General features: G+C 43.8%; 1 protein-coding gene across 1 annotated transcript; it reads left to right on the top strand.

Moving 5' to 3' along the window:
- The first annotated feature begins 5,701 nt into the window (after positions 1–5,701).
- On the top strand, positions 5,702–27,455 carry LAP3 (leucine aminopeptidase 3). The gene is made up of 13 exons (XM_039838123.1): positions 5,702–5,874; positions 7,917–8,032; positions 9,363–9,417; positions 9,882–9,987; positions 11,039–11,198; positions 12,484–12,648; positions 15,364–15,522; positions 17,766–17,890; positions 19,088–19,176; positions 20,026–20,128; positions 24,411–24,490; positions 26,288–26,397; positions 26,887–27,455. The coding sequence occupies exons 1-13, from the start codon at positions 5,773–5,775 to the stop codon at positions 27,074–27,076; spliced, it is 1,560 nt and encodes a 519-aa protein (XP_039694057.1). The 5' UTR covers positions 5,702–5,772; the 3' UTR covers positions 27,077–27,455.
- The last annotated feature ends 367 nt before the right edge of the window (positions 27,456–27,822 follow it).

Raw genomic sequence — 27,822 nt, 5'->3', positions numbered from 1 at the left:
ACTGTTACACAAGCGAAGCCACTGAAATCCAGTCAAAACACGACAGAACTTGGAGAAAAGTGCCTGGTGATACCTCCTGGGCAGGGCAAGTACCTAGAACTTGAGTCTCTGCCGTCCGGAGGGGGAACAGTGACTCACAGGTTAAATGTTAGGGGTTTTGTATTCTCTAGTAATTCTGTAAGAAAACTGTCCCAATATAATACTGGTAGAAACAATGAATTGCACGATTATGCAACTGATGCTGATTGTATGTAGGGATATTATAAAGTTGTCAAAGTATTGGGTGAAGAACACAGCCAAGGTCCTCGCAGGCATTCGGTGGTTCCGCAGGAATGCTTCTTAGTTACCACGGGAGGGGTGGGTCGCATGGCACCTCACACTCGCACCATGGTTTCTGTGTAATAGGAAGTGAGATGGCACAGCATGTCAAGTACGACAGTCACTCTGACGATGAACGTGTACTAAATTCTCTGCATCAAGCTTTCAGCTTTGAAAATGCAGAGGACATATAGTAACTGCTAATCGCGGGCCCTTTCAATGTACAAAGCTCTACTCAAAGTGTTGTATCTATATGGATTAATTTAATTCTCATAACAACCTTAGGAGGTGGGTATATTGTTATTCCCATTTCACGATGAGAAGACAGGCAGAGAAGTCTTGAATAATGTGCCAAAGTCACACTGGCTCTAGATCTCGGTTTTCTACTGCACCGTCTCTCTCTAACTGATTTTATTCTGGATACAAATCCTTTGCTGATCCCATGGATGGCAACTATTTTTTCCCACACTATGGTTTGCCTTTCACTCTCTCAATGTCTTCTTCTCGAACAGAAGTTCTTAATTGTAAGGTCACTGAATTCATCAATCCTCTCCTTTAGTGTTAGTATTTTTTTCTATACCCTATTTTAGAAACCTTTGCTACCTCCGGTTCATCAAAATAGAGATATGTCACTTTCTACAAATTCCATTGTTCCGCCTTTCACATTGACTCGCAAATGATTTTTGTGTTTGATAGGAGGCAAGAGTCAAAACTCACTATTTCTCATGTGGATACCCAGTTCGCCCAGCTTCATTTATTGAGATCAAAAGTCTTCATTTATTAAAGAGACTGTTCTTTGCCCAAGGCTCTGCAGTACCACCTTTATTATAAATCAAATGTTCATGTAAGGATGCTAGTTCATTTCTCTGTATCAGTTTGCCATAATCACTGAGGTAAATAATAAACTACATTATATGGGAATACTTTTTAAATATTAGATTTTACTAAACGTCTGATCAAAATACTCCGATCCCACACATATTTAAATTTAGATGCATGTGGTGAAGTTTTCTGAATGTTTTATTGCAGCTATGTTCTATTCCAGAATGGTATAAAGAGAAAATTGTCCTTGGGGAGTAGGGGAGGGTTTAGAAATACATATGAAGAGCAAAAAAGTCCTTCGCCACATGGAGTCATTTGTTCAAGCCACAGAACACGACCAGTTTTCTACCCTAGGATTTTTCTAAACTCGTAATGTGCTAATACCTAGGCAGCTGCATCAAGAAGCAGCATTTCTCAACCTTGCTGGACCACAAAGTCCTTTGATCTCTGAGCGCTTCATCCTCAGCGTGGCCTTCATTCTCTGTTTAATAGGGAGAAGAGAAGCCATTTCGTTCCTGACACCAAACCTGTAAACTCACCTGCGTCTGACCTCACTCTTTCCTTCCTCCTCAGTTTCTAGTGCACACCCTCCAGTCAAGGGGCGTCCCTACACTGGGGAGAGAGCTAACAGTGGCTTGTACTACATGGGGCTGAAGCAAAGGAGAGAGGTGGAGAACTGCCATGCTATGTAAAGTAGAATCGAAATGGTTTGGTGATGGGCTGAACTGAATGAAGAGTGAGGGAAAGTGAAGATTTAAAGGTGACTCCTAAATTTCTAGCTTAAGCAACAAGGTGGATGTCCTGCTTTGAACTGAGATTGAGGACACAGGAGTCAATATGCAATAGGCAGATAGATGTATGGGTCTGGAGTTCTGGTGAGTTGTCCTAGCTACCGATTTTGCAAGCATTAGCATATAGCTGGAATTAAACCAGGGAAATAAGATTGCCTATGTAGGAAGCTTGTGCTTGGATGATAGGAGGGCCGCATGTACAATCTTGAGAAAGTCCAACACTTACGGAACAGGAGGAAAAGAGTCTGGGAAGGAGAAGCCTGAGAGGTAGGAGACACTGATTAGAGGACAAGAGTAGACAGTCCAAATGCTGCTGGAAGTTCGGTCAGCAAGAACAGTGCTGAGAAGAGCCCGATGGATTATGCCAAGTGAGACTATTTACCTCGGCGACAGAAATTTCAAAGATCTTTTCCATCTTCAGCAGATCCTGTAAAAATATAGGTTAGTGTACGTTGTTCCTCTGTTCAAAACTCACCAAGGTCTTCTCACTCACTCACTCTACGGACTTACAACATCCAACAAATGGTCTGCTCTCTCCACTTGCACCCAGTTATCTCTTGGGACCGATCTTCTGAAACTCTCTCTGCTCCTCTAACATTTGCCTCCTTGCTGCGTCTTCTAGAAGTCAGGAATGCTCCTGCCTCAGGGCCTTTGCACTTGCTGTTTGCTCTGCCAGAAATGATGCTCCCAGATTTCTGCCAAACTCAATTCTTCAGGTCTTGCTCAAATCTTTTTCAGTGAGGCCTTACCTGACACTATTTATGTTTCCACTCAAGCCCTATCCTTCTTTCCTTCATTTTTCTCTACAGTATTTATCATCATTGAACATACTATTTTATTTGTCACCTTCGACCCTCTCAAATGTAAGCTACGTGAGGAAAGATATTTTATTCACTCATGTGTCCCCCAAAACCTAGAACCGTTCATACAACATAATAGGCATTTAAGAATTTTTTGATGAATAAATTAATGCACTACAGTTTTCAGCTGATGAAACTGGTTTATCTTGATAGCCCTTAGAGACCTTTCAGGAAATGCTGGTGGATTAAGGGCTGCTCATTTCTTTGGAGCAAAATAAAGAAGAGCCAGTACTGTTTTCCCCCCTGATCTTGGTTCAGACTGTTCTTCCTCTTTTTATAACCTCAGGACTTCCCTCATCCAACATCTGCAAAGTTGGAGGTTGTATCTCTGCATACCTACCTTTCATTTTTTGCTGTTACTACCCAGTTTCAGGCCCAAATTAATGAATCGAGTAATGGTATAGGAGAATATAAGTTAAAGAAAATATTTTAAATAAGTTTGGCTGCAAAGAAGTGGAGAGAGATAAGGTACTTGGAGGGGAATCGGGGTATAGGAGGCTGATCTGTTTTCGTTTGGTATACACTGCTATTTTTCCTTTTCTTCTTAACTTTTTTATTTTTAGAAAACTATTAGTTTACAGAAAGTTGGAAAGAAATTAGAGGTTCTGTTTACTCTTTACTTGGTTTCCCTGATGATTACTTCTACACTCGCATAACTACAGTACAGCATCAAAACCAGTGAGATGGCATTGGTATAATGTGTACTGTGTGTGTATTTAGTTCTAAGTTATTTTATCACATGAGCAGATCTACATCTGTATAACTACAGCACGATATCAAAACTAGGAACTTGACATTGGTCTAACGCGCATATGGTTCCATGTTACTCTATGACATGGGCAGAGGGGCAGTTTTCTCATCGGATCAGTCATGAGGCAGGTCTAGGACACTGTTTCTGAAAGCTCTGCTCCTTAAGTCTTTTCTCCAGCCCTCATGTATTCAGCTTCTACAAAAAACATTATTGAGCACATGTTGACTCCCACACCAATAATAAACTCTTCCAGCCTTTCAAAATCCTCTTTAACCCAGCATCACTGTCTTTTATAATCACCTTTTATTCCAGGCAGGCTTGATCCCAACGCCCAAGCCAAGCTAACATCCTCCCACACATTCTCCCACATCCTGATGTCCTCTTCAGTCTACAATCCTTCTCATTTTACTGGCCAGTGCCAGCTTTTTTTATTTTTGCATTTATTATCTGAAGGCCACAAGTGGCACCTATCCTGTTCTTTAATAATCGGTGCTACTTCCATTACACTTTAATCACACAATCATTCAAATACTTTATGAATACCTTGTGTATGTGCCAGCCACAGCCTAGATTCTAGAGCTAGGCACTGAAATCCAGAGATGAAAGCCACAGCTCCCAAGATTCCCCAGGGTAACAGACAATGAGCATATAGGTCATTAGCATTTTGAGACAAGCTGCTTTGAGAACAAAGGGAGGGCATATAACCCAGATGTGGATTTTAGTGGATTCCTGGAAGACAAGGCTTCAGACCCAAGTCTTGGTAAAGCAGAGAAGGGTGCAGAAGGAACTGGAGCGGATGCACACATAACTGTATGAACGTCGCTTTTTCTCTTTACAGTTGTGATATATTTTGCTTCTACTCAATAATAAAGTCCTCGAGGCCAGGGACACTTAAATTTTGTTGTACTCTACAGGTTCTAACAAAAAAAACATAGTAAACACTTTGTAAACATAGGGTTTGATCCATGACTAAATCTTACATCCCAAAATGATCAATAATGCTATTCATTAAAGACAAAAGGTTTTTGGAGAGGCTGTGAAATTTATTTCTCCCTTATCCCACTAGACACATAAAAATATAAATGCTGCGGTTCTTGAAACAGAGAACAGTAAATGAGGATATGCCAGGAAGCAAGTTATTCCTGGTGGGAGCAGGGGCAAGTAACGTGTAGGCAAGGGAGATAGTGACAACAGCTGTGCACCATGGTTGCTTCTGAAGCTCAGAGCCCCACTCCATTCACATACAAGGTTGGGGGGGGGCAGAGCTATAAAATGAAGATTTCTCTCTTTTTGAAGTGAACATAGATGAATTTGGGCATTTACTGAGTTTATCATGCAACTCTGCTTTATTTAAAGGAGGTAGAAGCCAAAGAAGACCTAGCATCTCCAACTCTTTCAGCCTTCGAAAGGACAAATCTCTGCCCTGTCCACTCCTTGTAGAATGAAACAATCTCTCCTTCCTGTGACTAAGACAAAAGCGTAAAGGTGGCGCACTTCAGTGGGTGTACCCGGCCCACCCCTGCGACCTAAGCGAAAATTAGAATCAGGGGTAACATCAGAGGTGGCTTTCCTATCCCTCTCGGCTTCCCCATGTTCTCGGAGTTGAATTCAACCGTGTTTTTTTTTCAACAAAAAAATGTAAACGGGTTTTTTAAACCTATTTAAAAAAATATACATTAAATCATTGAGTCCTACTAGTAAAGCTTCTGTTTTCAAAAACAGTATTTGGGTTAACCGCCTTACAATGCTGCTAACTTGGACCAGATGGAAGTTAAAAAAAAAAATTCAAAAAAAGACTAAAAAAGAAAACTCAGGACTGCCTTCGCTTATACAGTTCAACCTCCGCTGTAAAACCGCGTGCGTCCTCCTCTTTCACGGGTTTCCCCGGAGTCCCACCTCCACTCCCGCTCCTCGTTTACGTAATAACCGAGACTCCTTCGCTGAGCAGGGCGCGGGTCCGACAGCAACAACCCGACCCCGCTCTAGCCCCCACGCGCACGCGCACGCGCAGCGCACGCGCACGCGCACGCGCACGCGCACGACGGCACGCCCCTGAGTCCCCGCCACGGCCCTGCGTCCATCCCAGTATCGCCCAGTCTTCCGGAGTGCATCCGCCCGCCCCGCCCCCGGCGCACGCCCCGCCCCTGGCGCCCGCCCCGCCCTCGGCGCACGCCAACCCTCCCGGCGCCACGTGCTCGCTGAAGGGCGGTGCAGGGGGCCGAGCAGTAAGATGTTCTTGCTGCCTCTTCCGGCAGTCGGGCGAGTTGCGGTCCGACATCTGGGGCTGAAGCGTGTCTGGAGTCAAGGTCTCGCCACTGCAGCCATGACGAAGGTGAGATGCCGCGTCTGGCTCCGGGGCCGCCCCGGGAGTCCTGCCCGCGGGCTACTGGGGCTGTGGGTCCGGTCGAGGCCGTCGTGTTCCCGGCTTTTGCGCCAGGTTGCAAAAATGAGCCCAAAAGAAAAGTTCCCTCCCTTTGCAGATCTCATCCTAGGCAGGGCCAGAGTCTCGGGACTGCCTTTCCCCGGAGCTTTCTCCAGCTGGCTGTATGCCGAGCTGAGGTGAAATGTCCTCTAAGGACCCAGAGTTAGCCAGCAGGGCTCCACACCTCCCGTCCTGCCCTGCTGAAGTGGAAGGCCTGGAAAACACGGGTCCTCTGGGAATAAACGGCCTGAAAGGCTTTCTAGAGAAAAATAATGCCTCTCTAGGGAAAAGGGCTTTGCAAAGAAATCTTTTAATTTTCGTGAAATTAAAGCAGTGTGTCTTCCAGAGGAGAAGCCTTTTCCACCTAAACGAGCTCCAAAAAAATGAAAACGGTCACAATTGGGATGTGGATGATCTGGAAAGGGGAATGGCTTGGGAGTCGTGCTTGAGGACCAGAAAGAAATGACTATCCCTGGCGAGGAATGTTCTAGACGGAGCTTAGGTCTCTGGTGGTTCTACATAGAACTTGAGCTCGAGTGGCAGAGAGATCAGACGCCTGTCCCTGAGCTCTTATTAATGCTATGTGACATTCTACTCAGTTCTAACAGCCATATCTTGTCCCTCCATTTCCCCAGTTGGTTCCATGGAATCTTGGGAATGAGCAGTCTTTAAAAAGTTAGCATCTAGAAAGCTAACCAGTGCCAAGGAAGCCTATTTTCTTTGACGGAAAGGACGGAGAGGACACCATTTGGTTCAAGTACCAGTGTGTTTTCTTGTTAAGGACAAAGGACTGTGAGGGAAGGCATCAGGATTTGCGCACAGTTCTGTCGCATCGGACCAGGTTTCAGTTTCCTTATGTGTCAAGCGAGAAGAAGACTGCAGGTTTATTCCACCTCAGAGTTGCCGTGAGGCAGAAACATTTTTAAAGTCATCAGTTGCTGGGCGGAGGCAAGTAGTGGTTTCCAGGTGCACTTGTTTCAATTGTTTGAGGCCTAAGGGGGTAAGCCACTAAGTGCTGAGCAAAATGCTCTTTGCTCCTACCACTCTCTGTGAAGTCACATCCTCTTTCTCTCTTTGAGCCCGAGGCGGCCAGAGTTCTTAGTATTGACAAGTGTATCCCTAGGCTTTACTGGGATAGCATACCAGAATATCTGATATTTGCATTTGAAGGTTGTAGGGGAGGAAAAACTTTTTAACAGAAGGATACAAATTATATTTGATATTTTTATGTGTACATGTCTTTAAAAGGAAAACGAAGACCCAAAAGCCTTTAGACCCAAAGCTTATATACCTTTCTAAACAGAATAAGAAATTGTGGGGATGCAACAAGACAGGAGCTTAGGCTAGGAGCAGTAAATGATGACACAGTGACTAGGAAATACATGGGAAAATGGAAAATACGGGTTATTTTAGTTGGTTAGTTTGTACGGGTCCATTTTTGTGTTGGCTCTCAGTCTCTGGTGATAGGAATGATCTCTCTTCCTGGTACCTGGAGAGCACCTTTCTCATGGGAAGTTTAATGACCTGCTTTTGGGTAGGAGGTGGGAGGTTGGTGTGCCATTCCTGTATCTGCTGTGTCTCAAGTGCCCGCAGCTCAAAGTAATCAATAAGACAAATTTGGCATATTTTGGAGTGGTATGTTTTGAACCCCTTTGTGGTCTGACTTGGTTACTAATGAAATTGTTTTCTTAACCAAAACACCTTTCTGCTCTTTTTTATCTGAAAGTGAAAGAAGCTCTTTATGCTGTGAAAATCCTTCCTTGGGAGGGACCTTGAAGATCCTAGATAGGTAGTAATTATAGTCTTGCTTTGGCAGGATTTGAAAACATTTAGGCAGGATGAGGGTATAGCTAACCACCCAGCACCTGCTTCTGCTTTGACTTTGTTCCTTCTGTCCTTGAGGGGGACATGCTTTATCTACCGAAATTATTCATCTTTTTGCTTGTTCTCAGGGCCTTGTTTTAGGAATCTATAACAGAGAAAAAGAAAATGATGTGCCACAGCTTACAAGTGCAGGAGAGAATTTTGATAAATTGGTATCTGGAAAGCTGAGAGAAGTTTTGAACATGTAAGTATATACCTGTGGATTCAGTTATTTAAATGCCTTGAAAACAAAGGAATATTTATTCTGTGCTTTGTTGTTAGTAGATTAAAATTCTCAGAAGCATGCTGGACAGTATCTGCTCAGTGGAAGTGAAAGTGTGTATCTCTGGAATGCACTTTGCATTTCAGTATGAGTGAGTCTACAATTCTAGGAAGTCAGGCCTCTTTAACCACTGCTCAGACTTCTTGTGAAAGTCTGATCCAGAAGGGTCTGGAATGTACCAGATTTCCTCAGTCCACCCTCCTGGCTCAAATTCGTTTCTCCTCACCCTGATTCTACCAGCCTGCCTTCCCAAGGCCTTTCTTCCTTTAATCCTCCTCCACTTTTGGGGGACCGAGGTCCCCGAACTAGTTCAATACAGCCTAAGGGTGCTGCTCCTGTCAATGCATATCTTGAGTTTCCAGAGTTTCCAGGACTTCTCAAATCCTGAGGGCGTGGTTAGAATGCTGAGTGTAATTCAGTAAATCTGGGTGGTGCCTGAGGTTTTGACTTTTCTTAGATTAGCCAGGGTCTAGAGAAGGTTGTGAAACTTTGGGCTTTCCAAGTCCTCTGAGCTGCAGGCCACATTTGGCAGAAGTAGAAGTGTCAACATAAGCTTCTGCAAGGACATCTTATTCAGATTATAGATAATTTATTGGACTCCAATCCACGTCCTCTGATAATAACAGTAATTGTCTAATCATTAGGTAACAGTTTGCATCCCTCTTCGTTATCGGTCCTTCACCAGGAGACAGCCTTCTCATGCGCCTTAATTAACACATTAATCCAAAAGCTAACCTGTTAGAGTACAGAACAGCATGGCCTTCCTGACATCATTCTCAACTGCAGTACCAGGACAGCCATCCAGTCCTTTGACTGATCCTGTGTTGCCACCTGGTTTGTTTGGAGATTGCCCAGTATCCCATTTGCAGATATGCCCCCACAAACAGCCTCCATGCCGAACACACTTCAGGTCGGCCACTTAGGTTGGTGCCTTCTGCCTTATGTAAGAAAGATTTAAGATTCCCGTCAGCCTTCATCCAGTGCTCAGCTCTCCTCTGCAGCCATGCAGTCCCCATCCATGGTTTTTCGTATTTGTTTTCAAAGAAGGTTGTATTAACTCTAACCTAGAAGTTTGCTAAGTAGTTTCTAAGGTAAAATTAGAAGTGCTACCTCTGAGAAACCTGGCATGAGAGAATTCTGTATTTTGATAAAACCATAAGTGCAATAAATTTGCAGAAGCAGCAGAGTATTTTAACAATACTGAAGGTACTTATATGAACTAATTTTTTAAATAACTATTTCCTCGTTTCAGATCTGGACCACCTCTGAAGGCAGGCAAAACCCGAACCTTTTATGGTCTGCATGAGGTATGAGATGAGGCTAAGGTTTATTTGGCAAACTCGGTGAGCACCTACTATATGCCAAGCACTGTGGCTGCATAGTCTTGCAGAAAATTTTGTGTCAGATTTTATGTATAGTCTTGTCCTAGTATTGAGCCATAAGGATTACTTAAAATTATGAAGAGGTGAATTGCTGTCAGAAAGCACTGGACCTCTCGTATCCCTCAGTCTTCAGGCTTTCTTTGTTCAGCTGCCAGAGTTGGGGCACTATTATGCAGTAGAATTAATTGCAGGATTATCTTCACTCGACCTTTCAAACACATGTATTATGAAATTTTACCCAGATACAGGACTAAAAAAATCCCAAAAAACAAATTTCACAGTGCTTTTGCCCTGCGCTGGGGTAGTTGTGGGAACTCATGTACCAGTCCTGCTGCAAATGGTTTGCTTTACCGACGTAAAGTGGCCGATTTTGTGTGTTTGCGACACAGGACTTCCCCAGCGTGGTGGTGGTCGGCCTCGGCAAAAAGGCCGCCGGAGTGGACGACCAGGAAAACTGGCACGAAGGCAAAGAAAACATCAGAGTGGCCATCGCAGGTTAGTGTACTTTTGGGTTTTAACGCTGAAGGAGAGTGCTGAGCATCTGCTCTTTTAAGATGACCTGTCCCCTCTTCTGGTCCTCTTCCCCACATCACCGCCCCTCCACGACCCCGGACGGGTATCTGAACAAATACTCAGCCTCCCTTGGCCTTATATTAAACCTGGATGGACGGTTAGCTCATGGAATTTTACTTTTACATTTCTTTAGCTTATGTTTGGAGGTTTCATGACCATTGATTCACTCTGACAGTATCAGCCTTGGAGGCTCTATTTTACCAGGAAGTTCTATGTATGAATTTTTTTCCTTTTGTAATGCAGAGCTGGTGTTGCCCAACTTTTAAATCACACGGAATCTTCATAGTTACAAATCAGAGAAAATGGACACAGAGTATAGGGTGCTTGTTTATCACTAGTTACCGAAGGTCTCAGCTTGTCATGTGGCTGGTTTAAAAGTTGATGTCACTGAGTCCCTTCAGAGCTGAGCAGCAGGACGAGGCCTTTACCGCAGAGACTAAAGGTGGTTAAAGATGCGTTGAAAACCATTGCTGGGGTGGTGAAGATTAGTTTGACGGATCATGTGTATTATATATGCTTGTTAAATTTACTTTCAAAGTTCATGTTGAGTGATTATTTCATAACTTTTATTTGGGAGTTTTTGCTGACTTGATCATAATAAAATGCTGCATTAATAATAGACTTTGCTCAGTTCCTCGGATATAATTTCAATGGCATCACTTCTGTCATTTTTAATCTGGGGAGCTCCTGGTGATTGGGACACCTCAGCAGGAAATCCTGGTATTTCAGAAGTGGTGCTAGTAATAGTGGCCACACTGCGCAGAGCCAGACCCGTCCTCCTACCTGTCAGTCTGCCCTCCCGTGACCTGTGAGGTGTGTGCATGTCCTCATTTTACCTCAGAGGGCAAGTGTCCGCTGGGAATCGAAGCCCAGCCGTGTCGTTTTCTCGGCATGCCACCCCACGCCCCTCCCTTCTCCTCTTCCAGTCGTCTCTGACTGACTCTGATTTTCTGGTTCCTCTGTCCTTTCGAAGCGGGGTGCAGGCAGGTTCAAGACCTGGAGATCTCGTCCGTGGAGGTGGATCCCTGTGGCGATGCGCAGGCAGCCGCAGAAGGGGCTGTGCTTGGTCTCTACGAGTATGATGACATGAAGCAGAAAAAGAAGGTGGCCGTGTCGGCAAAGCTCTATGGAAGGTGAGGGAACGAAGCCAAGATCAGAGTCGCGTTCCCCGGTGTCCCAACAGGGGGGCCTTTGGATGGGAGCTGCCTGCCTTTCAGTGTCGGGCACTGCTGTGTGGCTTGTCCACGACCTCCCCCATCTCTGTAGCCATTTTAAGAGTATGGTACCAGTCCCCACGTTCTGCTCCTGGCTTTCGTCACGTGCATGTCCCCCATGACTCTCTAGGCCTCTCCATGCTTGCTGGTTGCTAGGAGGCAACACCAAGTTGGCTCCCCAAAAAGGCATGGATCGAGATGACAGACAGGTCCCACAGGTTTCAATCCAGAAAATGTCCATTTTCCAGCATCTGCTGGCACTGTGCTACCCACCAGAGCCACACAGATGGAGGGCTGTGGTGCTCGCCCTCAGGGGCCAAGGGGCAGACTCGGCTTTTGGCAGATCTGTTGAGCACCTTGTACGCTCTCGCCCCGTTCCAGCTTCTGGAAGGCAAGGTCCCTGCTGTCAGGGACAGACCATGTAAGCCCCTCAAGGAGATGGTGCTGTGAGAACGGGGGGGCCTTGTCACGGCCCGACAGCCGGCAGCTGCGAGATAGTGGTTAACGATGAGGGCTCTGCGACCAGTCAGCCTAGCTTCGAGTCCTGGCTCCCCCACTTACTGGCTGGGCAACCTCACACGAGTAACCGACATCCCTCTGGGTTTCCTCTTCAGCTGTTTAGTGGTGTCGTAATTCTGATCCACGTGTGCCGGGCATGGTAAACCCCAAGCTGTTTTACATGTCTCCACACTGCCCATGCTAATCCCTATTGAGCACAGGAAGAGCAAGGATCGAAACACATGTCCATGTCTTTTCTCTTTTAAAGTCGATCTTACCCTGTCCTGGGTTGGTGTTCAGAGCCCTGATCCAGGCAAAAACTAGGCGGAACTGTCTTCAGTCTCCGTTGGCACCGAGCAGTGAGCACTTGGGACTGTACCATTCCCGACACAGCGAAGGAGGACAGAGTGGCCTTTCTGTGGAAACCTGCCCTCAATTTGTGTGGTAGATTTAATTTAGGGCGTCAGAGATCCGTCAGTCCAACCCCTTTTTTCATACAGATGAAGATTCTGAAGTGAAATGCTTGCTTGGGTCTCCTGTTTCTCAGCTCATCATAGTGTCCGCCACCCTGGGTCAATCAATTCCCAAAGAACGAATCCAGGTCTCATTTGTCCATCATTTTTGTAGTCTTCCTCTTTGGTTTTGACCAGCTGTGACATTGTCTAGAGAGGTTGCCTGACAGTGACCCTGTGCTTTCTTCTGCCAGCGGGGATCAGGAGGCCTGGCACAGAGGGGTCCTCTTTGCTTCGGGGCAGAACTTGGCACGCCGGTTGATGGAGACTCCTGCCAATGAGATGACGCCAACCAGATTTGCCGAAATTATTGAGAAGAATCTCAGAGGTGCTAGTAGTAAAACGGAAGTGCACATCAGGTAATTCAGGGTTATGTTGTAGATGCATAGGAAGTTAAGCCGGAAGGAGCCGTAGAGATCCTAAAATCCAGCTCCTTTATTCGGAGGAGCGTCTTGTAACTTGAGACCAGGGAGGTGAGAGGACCTGCTCGTGGCCACACAGAAGCTGGGATAAGTCTCAGTTTGAGGTTCTTTGTCTTTGAGAGCGTGTCATGGCTTCAGGCTGTATACGTGTGTGTCGTAACAGCTTTATTGAGATATAATCCACATATAGTTTATCGTTTACCCACGTAAAGTATACAACTCAGTGATTTCTAGGATATTCGTGGGGTTGTGCCACCATCACCACAATCAGTTCTAGAACATTTTCATTACCCACGAAAGAAACCTTGTCCTCATCGGCAGTCACCCCTCGTTTCCCTCCCCCACCCGCCAGCCATCCGTTCACGGGCGTTGGGGTCGTTTCTGCCTTTATGAATAATGCTCTTGTGAGTATTAGTGTGCAAATTTTTATGTGGACAAATATTTTCACGTCTTTTGGGCGTGTGTCTAGAAGTTGAATTATTGGATCCAATGGTAACTCTAACTTTTTGAGGAACTTACATATTTTGTTGTTTTGTTTTGGTGAATTCCTCCTGTCTTCGCCTTTTGACACAAGTAAAGAACACAGCATGCCTAACCTGGCGTGGAATGAGACTCTTGTCTTGTGGATCCTCTGAGCCAGATGCCAGACCTGGTGTCCCCAGGCAGTCCTGAGGTGTCATCAGCAGCGAGGCTGTTGGATGTACAAGGCTGCTCCCCCAGGTCCCATTACCCTCTGGGTACCCATAACCTACCTGTAACCCTACCCATAACCCTTTAAGCAAAGCGAGTCTGAGCCTTTGGGCATTTATGACTAAAATAAATTGAGAGACGTTGCTTTAGATAAAGAATTCTTCACTGTCAAGCTTGTTTCACAGGGAACTTCCATTTAAAAGCATTCTTCAGCACTCAATTGTGATTATAGTTCACACTTTTTCAGGAAACCCCTGTGGTCTAGATAGACTGAAAAAAAAATACTGTGTTGAAAACACAGTACTTGGAGCTTGGTGAAAGTTTTGGAAGGTTAGCGTATATTTAATCTGTAGCACTGCTTAGTCTCTGTAAATGTGTCTTGGCAAAGACGACTCCTTGTTTTGAGGAGACGCCAGAGCTACTCTGTGTCAGCAAATCGTGGCTGTGTGGTTACACGTCAGTGACGGCCACCTCCTGTGCACCTGCGAATTCGGCATGTAGAGATGGAGGAGGTGCTCTGTGTCCCCAAAGAAGTGAAGACCGGGTAGGGAGGAACAAGCAGGTGAAGGGGGCACGCAGAGGGTGCTGTAGGAGCAGAGAGGTGAGGAGGAAGAGTTGAAAAGGCTTGCCAACAAAAGGTGCCTAAGCTGCGTCCTGAGGTTTGCTTAGAAGCTACCAGATGACGAGCGGGAAGGCAGGGCGTTTCGGGTGGGCAAGCACGTGGGCAGAGGCCCCTTGGGAAACTGCAAGGCTTGTGGCGGAGCAAAGGGAAGCCAGCCAGAGCTGGGGAGGGTGAGGTGGGCGGAGTGTAACCCATCACACCGAGACAGCCGTGCCAAATCCGCTCGAGTGTAGGTGGGTGTAAATCAAAGAAATACAGACAGTACTACTTCCAGAAGGGCGGGACTTTAATAAAACATCAGAGACTGAGTTCGTAATTAAAAATACCCACATTATATAGCCTCGTTTCTTTTCAAGTGATTTTTTACTGTCATACCTTCCATTTTTATATTCTTTCCCCTCTGAAGTTCAGTAGGCATCTGTCCATTATGCAATCCTAGTTTAGTAGTTTCACCTACTGAATCGGCTAGAGCAAGAGGAGCGTCCTTGGAGATCGTCATTGCCGATCTGCCTGTGGGAGGGTAGGGTGTCTTTTGGCCCAGTTACAGTGGCCAGAAATCAATACAAAGCTCTTTTGTATCCCCAACATAGAAGGGATAGCGACATGGCCTGGTTCTGGTTGGCACTCAGGACTATACCCATTCTATTACTCCCAATGGTCCTGTTTATTGAGTAGTAAGTCATTAGTTTTCCTATGTCAGTTAGACATCTCAAATTGTGATTGAAACCATGAGAAATAGTGTGACAACATTAAAAAGACTGGATTCCAGCAATTCTAAAAAAGCAAAGAGATAGGGTATTTTAGTTAAATTAGTGAAGTGTAGCTTTGTTGGGTTTTTGTTGGTTGATTGATTGGTTGGTCGGTTGGTTTTGTTTTTTAGAAATACCAAGAAGTAAAGCAACAGACTCCTTAACTCTCTTTAAGCCCACTGTATGCCTTACTTTTACATTAAAACTTTATAAATATGTAAATAGGTTAGGGAAAAAAGTTTTACTTTTACATTAAAACTTTATAAATATGTAAATAGGTTAGGGAAAAAAGTTGAGCAACAATTATTTATTGACTGTGTACTATTACCTGACATATCATGTACCAGGCATGAATTCTCTATAGCTAATCTTTTGAGGGTGGTGTCATTGACCTAATTTTATAGCTGAGGAAACAAGTGACTGGCCCAAAAATATACAGAAAGCAAACTAGGGCATGTTAATCGAAGCACCGACACATGTATATTTTGAGCTTGTATGTTACACTTTTTTACACATGGATGAGCTTTTTCTAAGTTATTTTGAAATAGAGATAACAAGGTGTATTTACTTTTTTCCCTTTCTGCCCTATAGACCCAAGTCCTGGATTGAGGAACAGGAAATGGGTTCATTCCTAAGTGTGGCCAAAGGCTCCGATGAGCCTCCAGTCTTCTTAGAAGTTCACTACAAGGGCAGCCCCAATGCAAGCGAACCGCCCCTTGTGTTTGTTGGGAAGGGAATCACCTTTGACAGGTATGTCTTTATTGTATCTGCGCTGTGTACTTCCGTGAATGCTTTGTATGCACTTGTATTATTTGGTATATAGTTTGCTTCAAAAGCATGGTGTTTGGTCCTATCTTATATGTCGACTTTAAATGTGTCAAGCTGCCGTTTATAGAATGTTTACTGTGTATCAGAGATTCTGTTAGGTATTTTACATGTATTACCCTGATCTTACCCCTAGGAGCTACACACTGTAGACATTGTACAAGTAAAAAATGTGCTTATTGGCCATTGGTATATTTTCAGTGAAGTATCTATTGAAATCTTTTGCCCCTTTTTAGAAACATCTGTCTTACTGAGTTAAAAGTTTTAAAAAATGTATTCTAGATACAAGTCCTTTGTCAGATATGTATGTTGAAAATATATTTTTCTCATTCTGAGACATGCCTTTTCATTTTTTTAAGTGATATCTTTTGAAGAGTGGTTTTTAATTTTGATAAAGTATAACTTTTCAGTTTTTAATTTTATATTCCATGCCTTTTTTGCCCTGTTTAAAAAATTACCTGTACCAAAGTCTGTTTTCTTCTGTAAGTCTTAAGATTTTTCAGCCTTTAGGCTATGATCCATTTTGAATTTTTGTGTGTGGTGTGAATGCACTGAGGTTCCCCCCGCTCCGCTTTTTTTTCTCTATGGATAGTCATTCGTTTGAACACTATTTGTTGAAAAGACTACCCTTTCTCCATTGAACTACCTTGACACCATCGTCGAATCAGTCGACCACATCATAGTGCGTCTGACTTAGGACTCCGTTCTCCACCAGGACCTTATGACCAGAGGATCTCGATTTCCTGCAGCTTGGTCTTGCAATCTAGTAACAGGAGCCCTCCGGCTTTGCTCTGAGTCCTTCTCATTAGCATATCAATTTAAAAATTCATTTGCCATTGCTTATACACACACACAAAGCCCACTGAGATTTCAATTGAGATAGAGAAATTTTTTTTTGGTAAAAATTTGGTAGTTGTGTGAGTAATGAAAGGAAGCGGGTAGGACTGATGTAGGGAGACCTGAATATGTGGGAGCCGTGGCAGACATCCGAATGATAGCCAGTGGCACCCTCAACCAGGATGGACGTGGTGGAAAAGAAATGGGTGGATTCGAGAGAGGGCTAGATGGTGAACAAAGGTCACTGCTGATCTTTGCCTGGTTGCTTTAGAATGATAGTCCTACAAGTAGAGTGAAACTCCCAGAACAAGTGGCCTTGAAAGAGAGCTGGCGAGGAGATAGGACAACCCGACGGACCAGTGTGCTCCCTTGGCCCCCCGGGGTTATCCCTGGACTCCTTGGACCAAGAGTGTATTTCTTTTCCTATTCTGAACCGGTGGATAATCTGTAATTCTAGGTACGATTGGCAGCCATCTAATCATCAGGTTTTTCTGAGGTGAGTGAGAATTAGGACCTGACTTCTAAGGAACGCAGACCTCGGGGCAGGGAGTAGACTCTCCAGAGCCACCAGGGCAGCGGATGTCAGTAGATGTCAGAACTCAGTGTCAGAGCCCTGCTCTGTGCCCAGCATGCAAAGCAAGTGGTTTCTGGATTCTTACAAACTGGAAGCACAAAGTCACTAGTTAGTTATAGGAGCCTGTTTGGGGGAGCAGTTTGGGTTTCCTGCTCATTGAAATCCTTGTCAGCTCTTGTGTTTGAGTGCTGTCTCCGAGCCTTTGGGTCAGCACTTTCTTTGTGCCTGTGCCTGGTTCTGGTTGTATTTTGCCATCAGCAAGATCTAGCATACCTTGCGAATGTGGAAGGGACTCGTTCTCCTGTCCGTCTGTGGAGTGAAATCCTCCCAGTCTTCTTTGAGCTTGTTGGCTTTCTGGAATAGTTTGTGACCTTCAGGTTCAGTAAGTGGACTGATTCATAAAATTTGCTGAAAAGGCAAATCTATGTCGGGGTCAGGAGTTAATGAGCTAATACGGAGGTGGAATTTGAGCAGCATTGATTACATGATGTAGTAGTGTTTCCAGTGGCTCTGCTTAAATTTCATTTGGATAGGAATTAAATGAGCTAAGACCCCCATCTATATTTTCATAAAACTGCAATATCTTTTAAAATGTTGAAATCATTCAGATTCTCAATTTAGAAATTTGAATTTTCTTTGCTAGGTAGATGGTGCTTTTACGTGGCGGTTACCTTGAACTTACATATTCCTTTTTAAGAAAGTGGTTTGGGCCTTTTACTTTACTGTTAATATTGTGCCTTGTCTTTTCCTCCCATAGTGGTGGTATCTCCATCAAGCCTTCTGCAAATATGGACCTCATGAGGGCTGACATGGGAGGAGCTGCCACTATATGTTCAGCCATCGTGTCTGCAGCCAAGCTCGATCTGCCCATCAACGTCATAGGTGAGTGGGCAAGGGGGTGTGTCTTGGAGAGCTTCTGAAATCCAGTCAAATGGTAGAATGAGATAAAACACGTGGTTTCCTCTCATCGGAAAAGATCAAGAAATGTTTTTAAAATAGCTTTTCATCAAGCAGAAGCTGTTCAGCCAGGATAAGTGTTTTCACGTCTGAACTGACTGAATTAAATGTATTTTGCAATCGTGGGCTGTAACTCGAATTGATTTGTTTTACTTCCGCAAAAAGTGGTCAGCAGTCAGGCACATAATGTCAAGTTTGTGGTTTCCTCTAGTGAAAAATGCCCAGGAGTCAGGGCAGAAGGACACTGTTGGATTATTTAGTGATTACCTCATAGGGCTGTGGACAGTTAAATGCCACGATACACAGAAAATGCCTGGAAGAGAAAAGTGCTGTGTACATGAGGGTTTTTGTGTGATACAGGATGCCGGCCACGATGCTGGGAGTTTGCCATGTTTCAGAGAAGCGGAGGAGGGGGAGACTAGGGAGAAATGACTTGCCCAGTGTCATATTCATTGCCTGGGAAGGTAGAATTGGAATCCAGGTGTGTAACATGCTCCCTCGCCCTTTAAATATCAGTCCTTTTCTTGCTGACTCTTTGTAAATTGCAAACATCATGGCATGTCATCCCTGAATACTTACCGAGAACAAGGACATTCTATGTCATAACAATACCATGATTTCCAAAGATCGACACGATAACCTAAGTCACACTTCCCAGTTGTCTAAAAAGTGTTTATTTTGTATTTGTATACACACACTTATTTCTGTTTGCTTTTTTAAATCTAGCAGCTGATGGAGGATCACATATCACATGTGGTCGCCATGTCTCTTTAGTTTTCTTTAATCTAAACCCTATTTCAGCCCTTTTTTTCTTTCATGACATAGGCAGTTTTGAAGGGTCCAAGCTTGTCTTGTGATACTCTGTGGTCTGGATTTACTTGGTGGTTCATGATGGAATCAGGTTAGGCTTCTTTGGTGAGAATGCTACATAGTGATGTGTACTTAAGTTGCCAATACATGTAATTGTCAGTTGGATCGTTGGTGATGCTAAATTTGATGACTTGGTTAAGGTGGCACCTATGTCAGGCATGCTTCTGATGGCCCGTCAGTGGCATCTTCCCAGGGGGTGGCATATTTGGACCCAGCACATGCCATGTACCTTCACTTATTTTTTTCCAATAGGTTTGGCCCCTCTTTGTGAAAACATGCCCAGTGGGAAGGCCAGCAAGCCTGGGGATGTCGTTACAGCAAAGAATGGGAAGACCATACAGGTTTGTAACTGGAAGGCACAGCCCTCCCCATTCTGGCGTTCCTAAAAGAATCCCCAAATAGCCCCACAAACACATCTTGATAGGTACAGAGCATGGGCTCCATGTTGGGGAGGGCGGTGTCTTTATTGTGAGTAGCTTTTCATGCAGAATCAAAGTATTTCTTCATAGGAATTTGAAGAATGTTTCCCTCCCTTATTGTCCCTACTTCCTGTATGCTGTATACACAAATCACCATGAATTTGCAGCCATCCCTGCAGAGCACGCAAAGCTGTACAAATGCAGGCTGTTTTCTGAATATAACCGTGCCACACGATCAACTCCCTCCATAGGCATTCAGGTGTAAAACATGTCCTGAGTCATGGGCTCTGCACTCCTGGGGTTTGGCAGCAGGGCCTCTGCTGGGGCCCGTCATGTATGGATACACTGCCCATGACGACCGGGCCTCTATATGGAAGAAGGGAATCTGATACATATAAAGCTTTCAAAATCGCTTGAGTGCTTGTGTCTGGAGTTCCAAGCTGCCACTTCTCTTAACTTTCTTAAATTCTTCAGCCTCTTTGTTTTTAGAAATCTTGAAAAATTTCCCTCCCTATTATAAACTTGTTAGTCATAGAAAATGGACCAACATTTTCTATTTCAGCTTCCAAAGTTATCAGAGTACAGGGATTATTAACTATTTGCTCTTCAGATTAAATATATTCCTATTCTAATTGAAGTATAAGTATGTTTTTGATATTCGGTGACACATGTCACACCAGCTTTTTCACTATTAAACTGGACGTTGTTGTGAGTGTCCTGATATTCGTACTGGTGTTACTGACCGCTTTTCTATTTCGACCCTCCTCGCAGGTGGACAACACCGATGCCGAGGGCAGGCTCATCCTGGCCGACGCGCTCTGTTACGCGCACACCTTTAACCCAAAGGCCATTATCAATGCCGCCACCCTAACAGGTCAGACAACAGGCTTTTCCTGCCTTTGTGTGAAGAAAGTCTCATTTGTTGGCCTGGAGTGCACACATTGTACTCAAGGCACTGTTTTGCTGAAATTTGGCTCTCTCCATGTGCATTCAAAGATCTTTCACCAAAGGACTCATTCTGTAGCTGTAAACTGCTTTGAATATTAGGTTTGTTGTTTTAAACATGCCAGGCTGTACCTGTAAAACAATAATGAGTGGGTCAGGCCAGCCCTTCCAGAGAGACATCTAAAAATGATACCAAGAGATGTTTTGTTAGGATTACCAGTTGAGACAAATCTGAAAAGATGAGTGACAAATCCCTAAATTAGTAGTTTTTTTCTTTTTTATTATTGATCATGAAATATCTGATGCCTACTGAGTTTTCTGAACTTTTTGTTCTGGATATTATACAGAAATAAAAACCTTTCAGTTGGGGAGTAGCAAGACCTTACTATAATAGAGGCAGGGCAGTCTAATGTGTCATGAGAAACATGTTGGCTGTAAGGCCAGCCCAGGGGTGACCCCAGCTGTGCCATTTACTAGTGGGTCAGCCTTGGGCAAGTTACTTGACCCCCTCAAGCGTCAGTACCTGGGGACATGTCCGTGTATAGAATTGTGAAGCCTAGAGGGAGTTCGGGGCGAGCCCCTTTAAGACAGTGCCCGCATGTGGCAGGCACTGGGTGAAGGCTATGCCACCGCCGGCTCCGTAATGAGTACATTTCTAAAGAGCTGACAGCGGGCGCTGCCTTACTGCCAAAACCCAGTGTTCGTAATCTTTCATCCAACAGTTCTCTTTCTAGGGGTTCATTCTGTCTGTCTCTTTAAAGAATAAATTCAGATCATTTTTTTATCCTTTGTTTTTAATTCTTCCCCTGGTCACGTGAGCCTTTCCTCTAGCAGAGCTTTTCCTTTAGACCCTCTTGTGTGTGGATCTAACAGCAGTCCACGGATGTGTTTGCTGAGTCCTTTTTTAAACTGGGGTTTTAGTATTTCCACAGTCCTTAGTCTTTCTGTGCGGTTCAGCAAATACTTGATGAATGGCCATATTTCTTGTTTTAAAGGTACAGCCTGGCATGTTTTAAAACAACAAACCTAATATTTGAAGGTGAGTGGCGGGGGTGCAGAGGCAGGTGTTAGGGGCAGTGGTGAGGTGAGTGGAGGTGGGTGGTAGTACGCCTTTCTGTGAATGAGGACTCCCAGCCCCTCCCCTTTTTTCCAGCCTGAGGGTTTAAGAAGGCAGGAGAGTTGGCCCAGGTAACTAAGGGCAACCTGATGGGTGTGAGCCTTCCAATCACGCTGGCCATTGCCCTGGCTGAAGGCTGTTGATAGGTCATTTTAGTACCCCAAATACTTAAGGGGCCCCTTCTGAGTTTGAGCTAGGTCAAAGGGGAGAATGAGAAAGTTTCCAACCTTTATTTCATGGAAGAAGGAAGTACATGGTCTTTAGAGGTAGACAACCTGATTTTAAAACTTGTCCTCCTAATAGCATGTAATTTTGGACAAGGCCTCAGTCATCTCATCTCTAAAGGGTATAATGGCCCTCATGGATAGGTTTCTGTGAAGATTAAATGAAATGATACAGGTTGGCGTGCCTGGCCTGGCAGACACCAAACTGATCTTACTGTCCTTTAAAAGGCAAGCCTGTACCAGACTGTAGGGACAGTGGCAAGGTCAGGGGACGGCCATTTTCAGTCATATTACCTCTCTTCATTTTCTTAATGCATGCTTGTGAGGTAGGATGGGACGAGGGCGGTGACGTCAGCACCTTCCTTGGAGCTTGGATGTTTCTTCCATAGTATCAGTGATTCTGGTAACACCAATCAGGTAGCTTCTCAATACACAGCTTCAAACGTTCCTTGTGAAAGAAAACAGAAAGGATGCTTCTGCTACGCGCAGTTCTGAAGTCGGTGCTGGTACTCGTTCTGTGATTACGTAGACACATTATTTTCTAAAGTATATGTTGAAATCGTCTTTTGAGCCATGATCCCAGTTGGATCATATTAAATATTTATGCCTGTCACTTTTTTTAAATTAAGTTTATTGGGGTAACGTTGGTTAATACAATTATATAATTTTCAGGTGTACATTATAATTTCACATCTATATATTCTATTGTGTGATTACCACCCAAAGTCCAGTTTCCTTCAGCTACCATATGTTTGATCCCCTTTCTCATTTCACCCTCCCCCTACCCCCTACTTTTCTATTTAAGAGGACATATCACATTCTTATTTGAGGTCAGTGCTCATCTTTTCTATGAGAAATTTAAACAATGTTGCAAGACTTTGGGGGTTAATAGGAATGTTTTGAGGACACGTGAATATGGATGGGAAAAACCAGTAACTTGAAGAGTAAAGCATTAGTGTGTATATATAACTCAAGATGTGTGTGCCCCCCACCCACAGTCACGTAGATGGACTATAGGCAGGGAATGACCAGCACCTGTCACAGTATGTGGTATACAGTGGGGGCCAGAGGAGTGATTGACACAGCATATGTTTCACTCCTGCTAGTGGATGGGGATACGGCGTGGGTTAGAACAGATGTGATGAGTCCGTGGAGAGAGGCGGTCAGCAGATCTTCTCACTGACGGATCTAAAGTTGCAGAAGAAGCAGGGTTAAAAGGAGTCTGAGAGCCAGGTGGTCTGGGCGGTCAGGCGCCTTTTCTGAGCACTGGGATCTGAAGGAGGCGCCACTGAGTGAGGCAGGAAGGAAGAGCATCCCAGCAGCAGGCGGCACACGTGCCAGGGGGCAGCAGCGAGGGAGAAGAGCATATGTTTGATCCCCATGGCTGGGACCGGACCCATGAGGCGGACGCTGGGAGGCGCCGGACCCCACTGGCCTTGGCGTTTCAAGGTTTTGACTTGAGCCAAGTACAGCAGGAAGACACTGAAGTGTTAAGCGTGGAAACAATAAGGTCATGTTTGTGCCATGCAAGGGACCCTGGCTGGCAGTGTGCAGAACAGACTGGTGAAGGGCCAGAGTTGACGCTGGCCGGCCAGTTAGGCTGGTGTGAACAGTGTGGCTGTGGACTTTTGCGGTTAAGTGAAGGATGACAATTAACAATATCTGCAGTTGGCCTCAAAATAATCTGTTGGGTGTGGGGTGTAGATGAAACAAGCCTGCCCATGAATGAATAACTGTTGATACTGACTAATAGGTACCTACCTGTGTTGTATTATTTTCTTGGCTTTGTGTATATTTGGAATTTTCTACAATTAGTTTTTTTTTAAGTCTATTACCATATTTTAGTGGTAGGAAGTGGTAGCAGTCATAGTGAAGGAAAGTGGATAGGTTTGAGAGATAATTGGAAGGTAAAGATAACAACACCCAAAGAAACAAATGACCAAAACAGACCCAACTTGCTCAAATGTCATGCAGAATCACAAGTTTTTACATATGGGTCACCATTTCAAAACAGTGACTTGTTTTAAATTACCAACTGTTTACAGTTTCTCACTGTGAACTATTAATGGAATTTACTTGCGATTTCTTGGAAAATATATACAATCTGACATCCTGCTGGCCGAGTTACCGGATATTGAATAAGGAACTGCTCCCTTCCCTGGGAAAGAGTCAGTTTAATCACTGTGGTGCTGTGTGTGGCCGATGAGATTAACCAAAGTTAATAAATAGAAATGGCTCTAAACTCCATTTCTTAAATCAGCCAATGGGACACAGCCTCCTTGGAGAAACAACAGTGAAACAAATAAATATGATGAAATACTAACAGACTTTTTTTAAAAAAGGCATCTAAGCCCTGTAGCAGATACTTACTGAGATGTGATTTAAAATGTTAAAAAATTAGAGATGCCTAAAAATGCGATAAGTAAATTATGATACTTCTACCCCATGGATTTTTTTAAATCATTAATACTTTCAGACATTTGTTTATAAAAGAGAAATGTGTAAAGCATAAAAAGAACACACACTTGGACATATACAATGTGGTCTTAATTATGGTTTTTAAAAAAAATTTAGAAAAAATCTGGAAGGAAATATGAAGAATATATGATGGTTATCTCTGGGATGAGATTATTGGTGATATTTGATATTGTATCCTTTTTTGCATTTCCTTCATAATTGAAGGTGAATTCTTGCTTGAAAAACTAGAAAGTAATTAAACATATACAGTAAGAATTTCCTAAGCTTTCTAGTTTTGAAAATGAGGGAGACATGAAAATAGGGTAAAGGCTAAAGTTTTGTTCTGAGCAGCGGAGAAACCCAACAAGCCGGAAGAGAATGAACACTGACCTCGGAGAGATTGTGTCTTGCAGGTGCCATGGACATAGCTTTGGGGTCTGCTGCCGCTGGGGTGTTTACCAATTCATCTTGGCTTTGGAACAAACTATTTGAGGTAGGAATAATATATAGAGACCTAAATTGCAGATGATTAAATTCTAGCCTTAGAGTGATGTATTTCTTCAACCCCTGTGTTAAAATGATTTTTATGTTGTTGATTTGCCTTTGAATTGAAACTGCAATAAACTTGATTCAGTGTTCCAAAATTATGGGTATGATACCACCTTCCTCCTCTCCTCTAGTAGCTTCAGAATGATGTGACAATGACTCACAAATACCATGGCAGTACTGTCGAGTCTTTGAGGCAGAAAATGTAATGAGGACAGCTTTGTAAGGGAAGGAATGGCCTTTCATGAATGTGTGTTGTGAGCTAAGCGGGTGAGCCTGTAAATGGCGCTTGCCCTGGTCCATTAGTAGAGCCTGATACAGGTGACTTCCTACTGCTGTGCTCTGTGCCTCCTCCGTGCCCTTTCACAGCCAGCCTCTTCCAAAGCAGTCTCTCCCCACGCCAGCCCCATACTTTCCCTCACTGTCATCATCTGTCCCCTGCCGATCCCACTCTCTTAGCCTCTGATAACCTTCTGGTTTCCTTCTTTGCTGACTTCTGTTGCAGCCTCCTTTGCCAGCTTTTTCCTTTGTCCTCCCCTTTGGTGGGTGTTCGGACCTGGGCCTTGTGCTCTCCTTGCCATTTGCAGTCCTCGCCAGGAAGCTCACCTGTCCCTCTGGCTTCAGCCAGCGCCTCTCTGCTGGTTACCTCAGGCTCTCCCGAGCTCCAGGCCCTGTGTCTCTACTTGGCTGCATAGTGAGGCTCCATCTGGCACCTCATTCTTTCAACAAGTAATTAATGGGAAGTTACTGTGTGCCAGTGAGGAACAAATACAAGATGTCCCCGAATACATTCTTGATGTTGCTTCAAGGTCCTACATTTTTTCACCCTGAACTGCTTGCCCTTCATTTTTGTCATCTTGCCATTTGTGAGGTGCTACCCTCCCAGCCCCTGTGATGCTCAGCTCAGTTGGCTCCTTCCAGGCTGGGCTACAGACCTCTCCCCTAGCCTCCCATGTGTCTTTATCACAGCACCCATGACATGGTGGGGTTTGGTGGTTTTTTGGTTTTGGGTTTGTTTTTTTTTTACTTTAAGCTTCTTTTTAAAAAAAAATCAAAGTGATAGGTACATAAACAGTCAACAGTTTCTTTTCCTGGAGGCAGCCACCTTCAACCCTTGGCCGGTTCATCTGATATTTACTCTTTCTCAGAATAACAGCTTAAGTCGCTGTTTCCTGACTTTTCACTTTTAGGTCTTATTTTTGACTACAACGTAGGAAAACACTGGGCGCTTTGATGGCTCAGATATTAAATTTCTTTATATCTCTAAAGATTTAAAGATATGGTGCTCAGTAGACGTTCAGTAAATGGTGAATGAATCGATGCGTAAATGAGGACATGAATGAATGAGGTCACCTTGTCTTATCATCAGGTCTTCAGTGGTGCAGTTCCAGGCACGCGTTTCCCCAGCACACACCAAGGTGACAGGCATCACGAAGACTATTTCGCAGCCTCAACATGCTACAGGATACCAGCTTAATAATTTAAACGGACCTAGAATATTAGTTTGATAATTTTAGCAAATACCCTACAAATATATGGGGTTTACAACATACTTGGTTTCTTAAGTAAATGTTTTAATAATAAATAAAGTAGTTCTGGAAGCTGCTGTATAGCTTAATGTTTTAGAAGAATAGGTCAGGACAGTTCTTTTCTTCCTGCATTGAACACTTGACATTCAGTGCCGTGAATTCACTCGGATCCTCCTTCATCCAGTCTTCCAACTAGCACACTGTTTCCTCTTCAGGCCAGCGTCGAAACAGGGGACCGTGTCTGGAGGATGCCTCTCTTTGAACATTATACAAGACAGGTTGTAGACTGCCAGCTTGCTGATGTTAATAACATCGGAAAATACAGGTATGTAAAATGAGCTATAAAAGTACATTTTGCAGTCATCCTTGGTTGCCAAAATGACCATTTTCAACTTTATTCCTTCACAAACGGTTGAACTATCCCATTTTCTTTTGATATTGTCTTCATAAACACTAATTTCTGCCTTTAATCTTTAAGGTGTTTCCCAATTGGTTCTCAAAACTTTGCATGTTTTCAAATCTGCAAAGTTTTCAAATTCATTTTAGACGAATGGTAAGGGAAGGAGAGGGATAATACGGGATTTCAGTACCTTGGGTAAAGGAATCTGGAATTGATCCTTCACTGGTTAAAGCTATGTCTGAAGATAAATATCTGGAAGTGATTTCTGGGTTAATTTCCATTAGGTCTCATGAGCTTGACATTTGCTTTCTGGTCATAGAACCTACTTAGCAAGAATGGAAGACCTTAATAAGGTGTTTAGTGCACATTTATAGGGTAAAAGAATGCAAGAATGAATGTTGTCTTCCTCTTCAGGTCTGGAGGGGCATGCACAGCTGCAGCATTCCTGCAAGAATTTGTGACTCATCCGAAGTGGGCGCACTTAGACATAGCAGGTGTGATGACCAACAAGGATGAGGTCCCATACCTGCGGAAGGGCATGACCGGGAGGCCCACCAGGACTCTGATAGAGTTCTTGCTTCGCTTCAGTCAAGACAATGCTTAGTTCACACACTCTAGAATATTCCTTCATTCTTAAATGGGCACTTGAGCTTCAGAATGTTTTAGAATAGATGAAAATCTTTTAAAGGAAAGAGGATGGCATTTAAAAATATAGAACAAAATGAAATTTGTATCTCTTTTTTTTTTCATTTTTATGCAGAGATTTAAAAAGATAAAGCGAATATCTTGCTTGGCAAAGATTTTTAAGATGTTCTACATATGACGATGCATTTTTAAACTAATAAATTTTTAGAATCGATGTTTGTAATTAAGGAGAAAAATTACATTTCAGATTGCTGATTCTAGGAACACAAACTAAAAATTACCGTGCAGTTGTCAGAAACAATAAATTCAGCTTTTTGTGCTCTCTGGTGTGGCTCTGACGTGGCTCTGACGTTTACTTATATGTTACTGTAAACCCAGTGGCGAATATAACACAACTCGTCTCATTTGGCCTTGTTATGTGAACTAAGTTGAGGCATGGTGATGTAGGGGTTTTTCTGTGTTAATGATCACTTTGGGACACTCACTGATGAGCTTATCAGTCTGTGAAGTAGGTACCATTATCTTCGTGTAACAGATGAGGAAAGTGAGGCACGAGAGGGTTACTAACATGGCAATGATGTCACCACGCTAGTAAGTGTGACAGCAGAGATTGTAAACCCAGGCAGTCTGCCTCCAGAGCGTTCTTAGTTGTTACACTGTAATGCTTTCAGTTCAGTGACTTGGACGTAGTGGAATTTATTTGAA

This window comes from Pteropus medius, unplaced genomic scaffold, assembly GCF_902729225.1.
Source record: "Pteropus medius unplaced genomic scaffold, Ma_sr-lr_union100, whole genome shotgun sequence".
In the NCBI taxonomy this organism is placed as follows: Eukaryota; Metazoa; Chordata; class Mammalia; order Chiroptera; family Pteropodidae; genus Pteropus; species Pteropus medius.
The sequence above is the reverse complement of the archived record's forward strand: the minus strand, read 5'-3'. Positions and strand labels throughout refer to the sequence as shown.

Coding starts and splice junctions, on each gene's coding strand:
- LAP3 (XM_039838123.1), top strand. CDS start 5,773: ATGTTCTTGCTGCCTCTTCCGGCAGTCGGGCGAGTTGCGGTCCGACAT. Junction 9,418..9,881: donor CCTTTTATGGTCTGCATGAG/GTATGAGATGAG, acceptor TTTGCGACACAG/GACTTCCCCAGCGTGGTGGT. Junction 19,177..20,025: donor AGAATGGGAAGACCATACAG/GTTTGTAACTGG, acceptor CCCTCCTCGCAG/GTGGACAACACCGATGCCGA.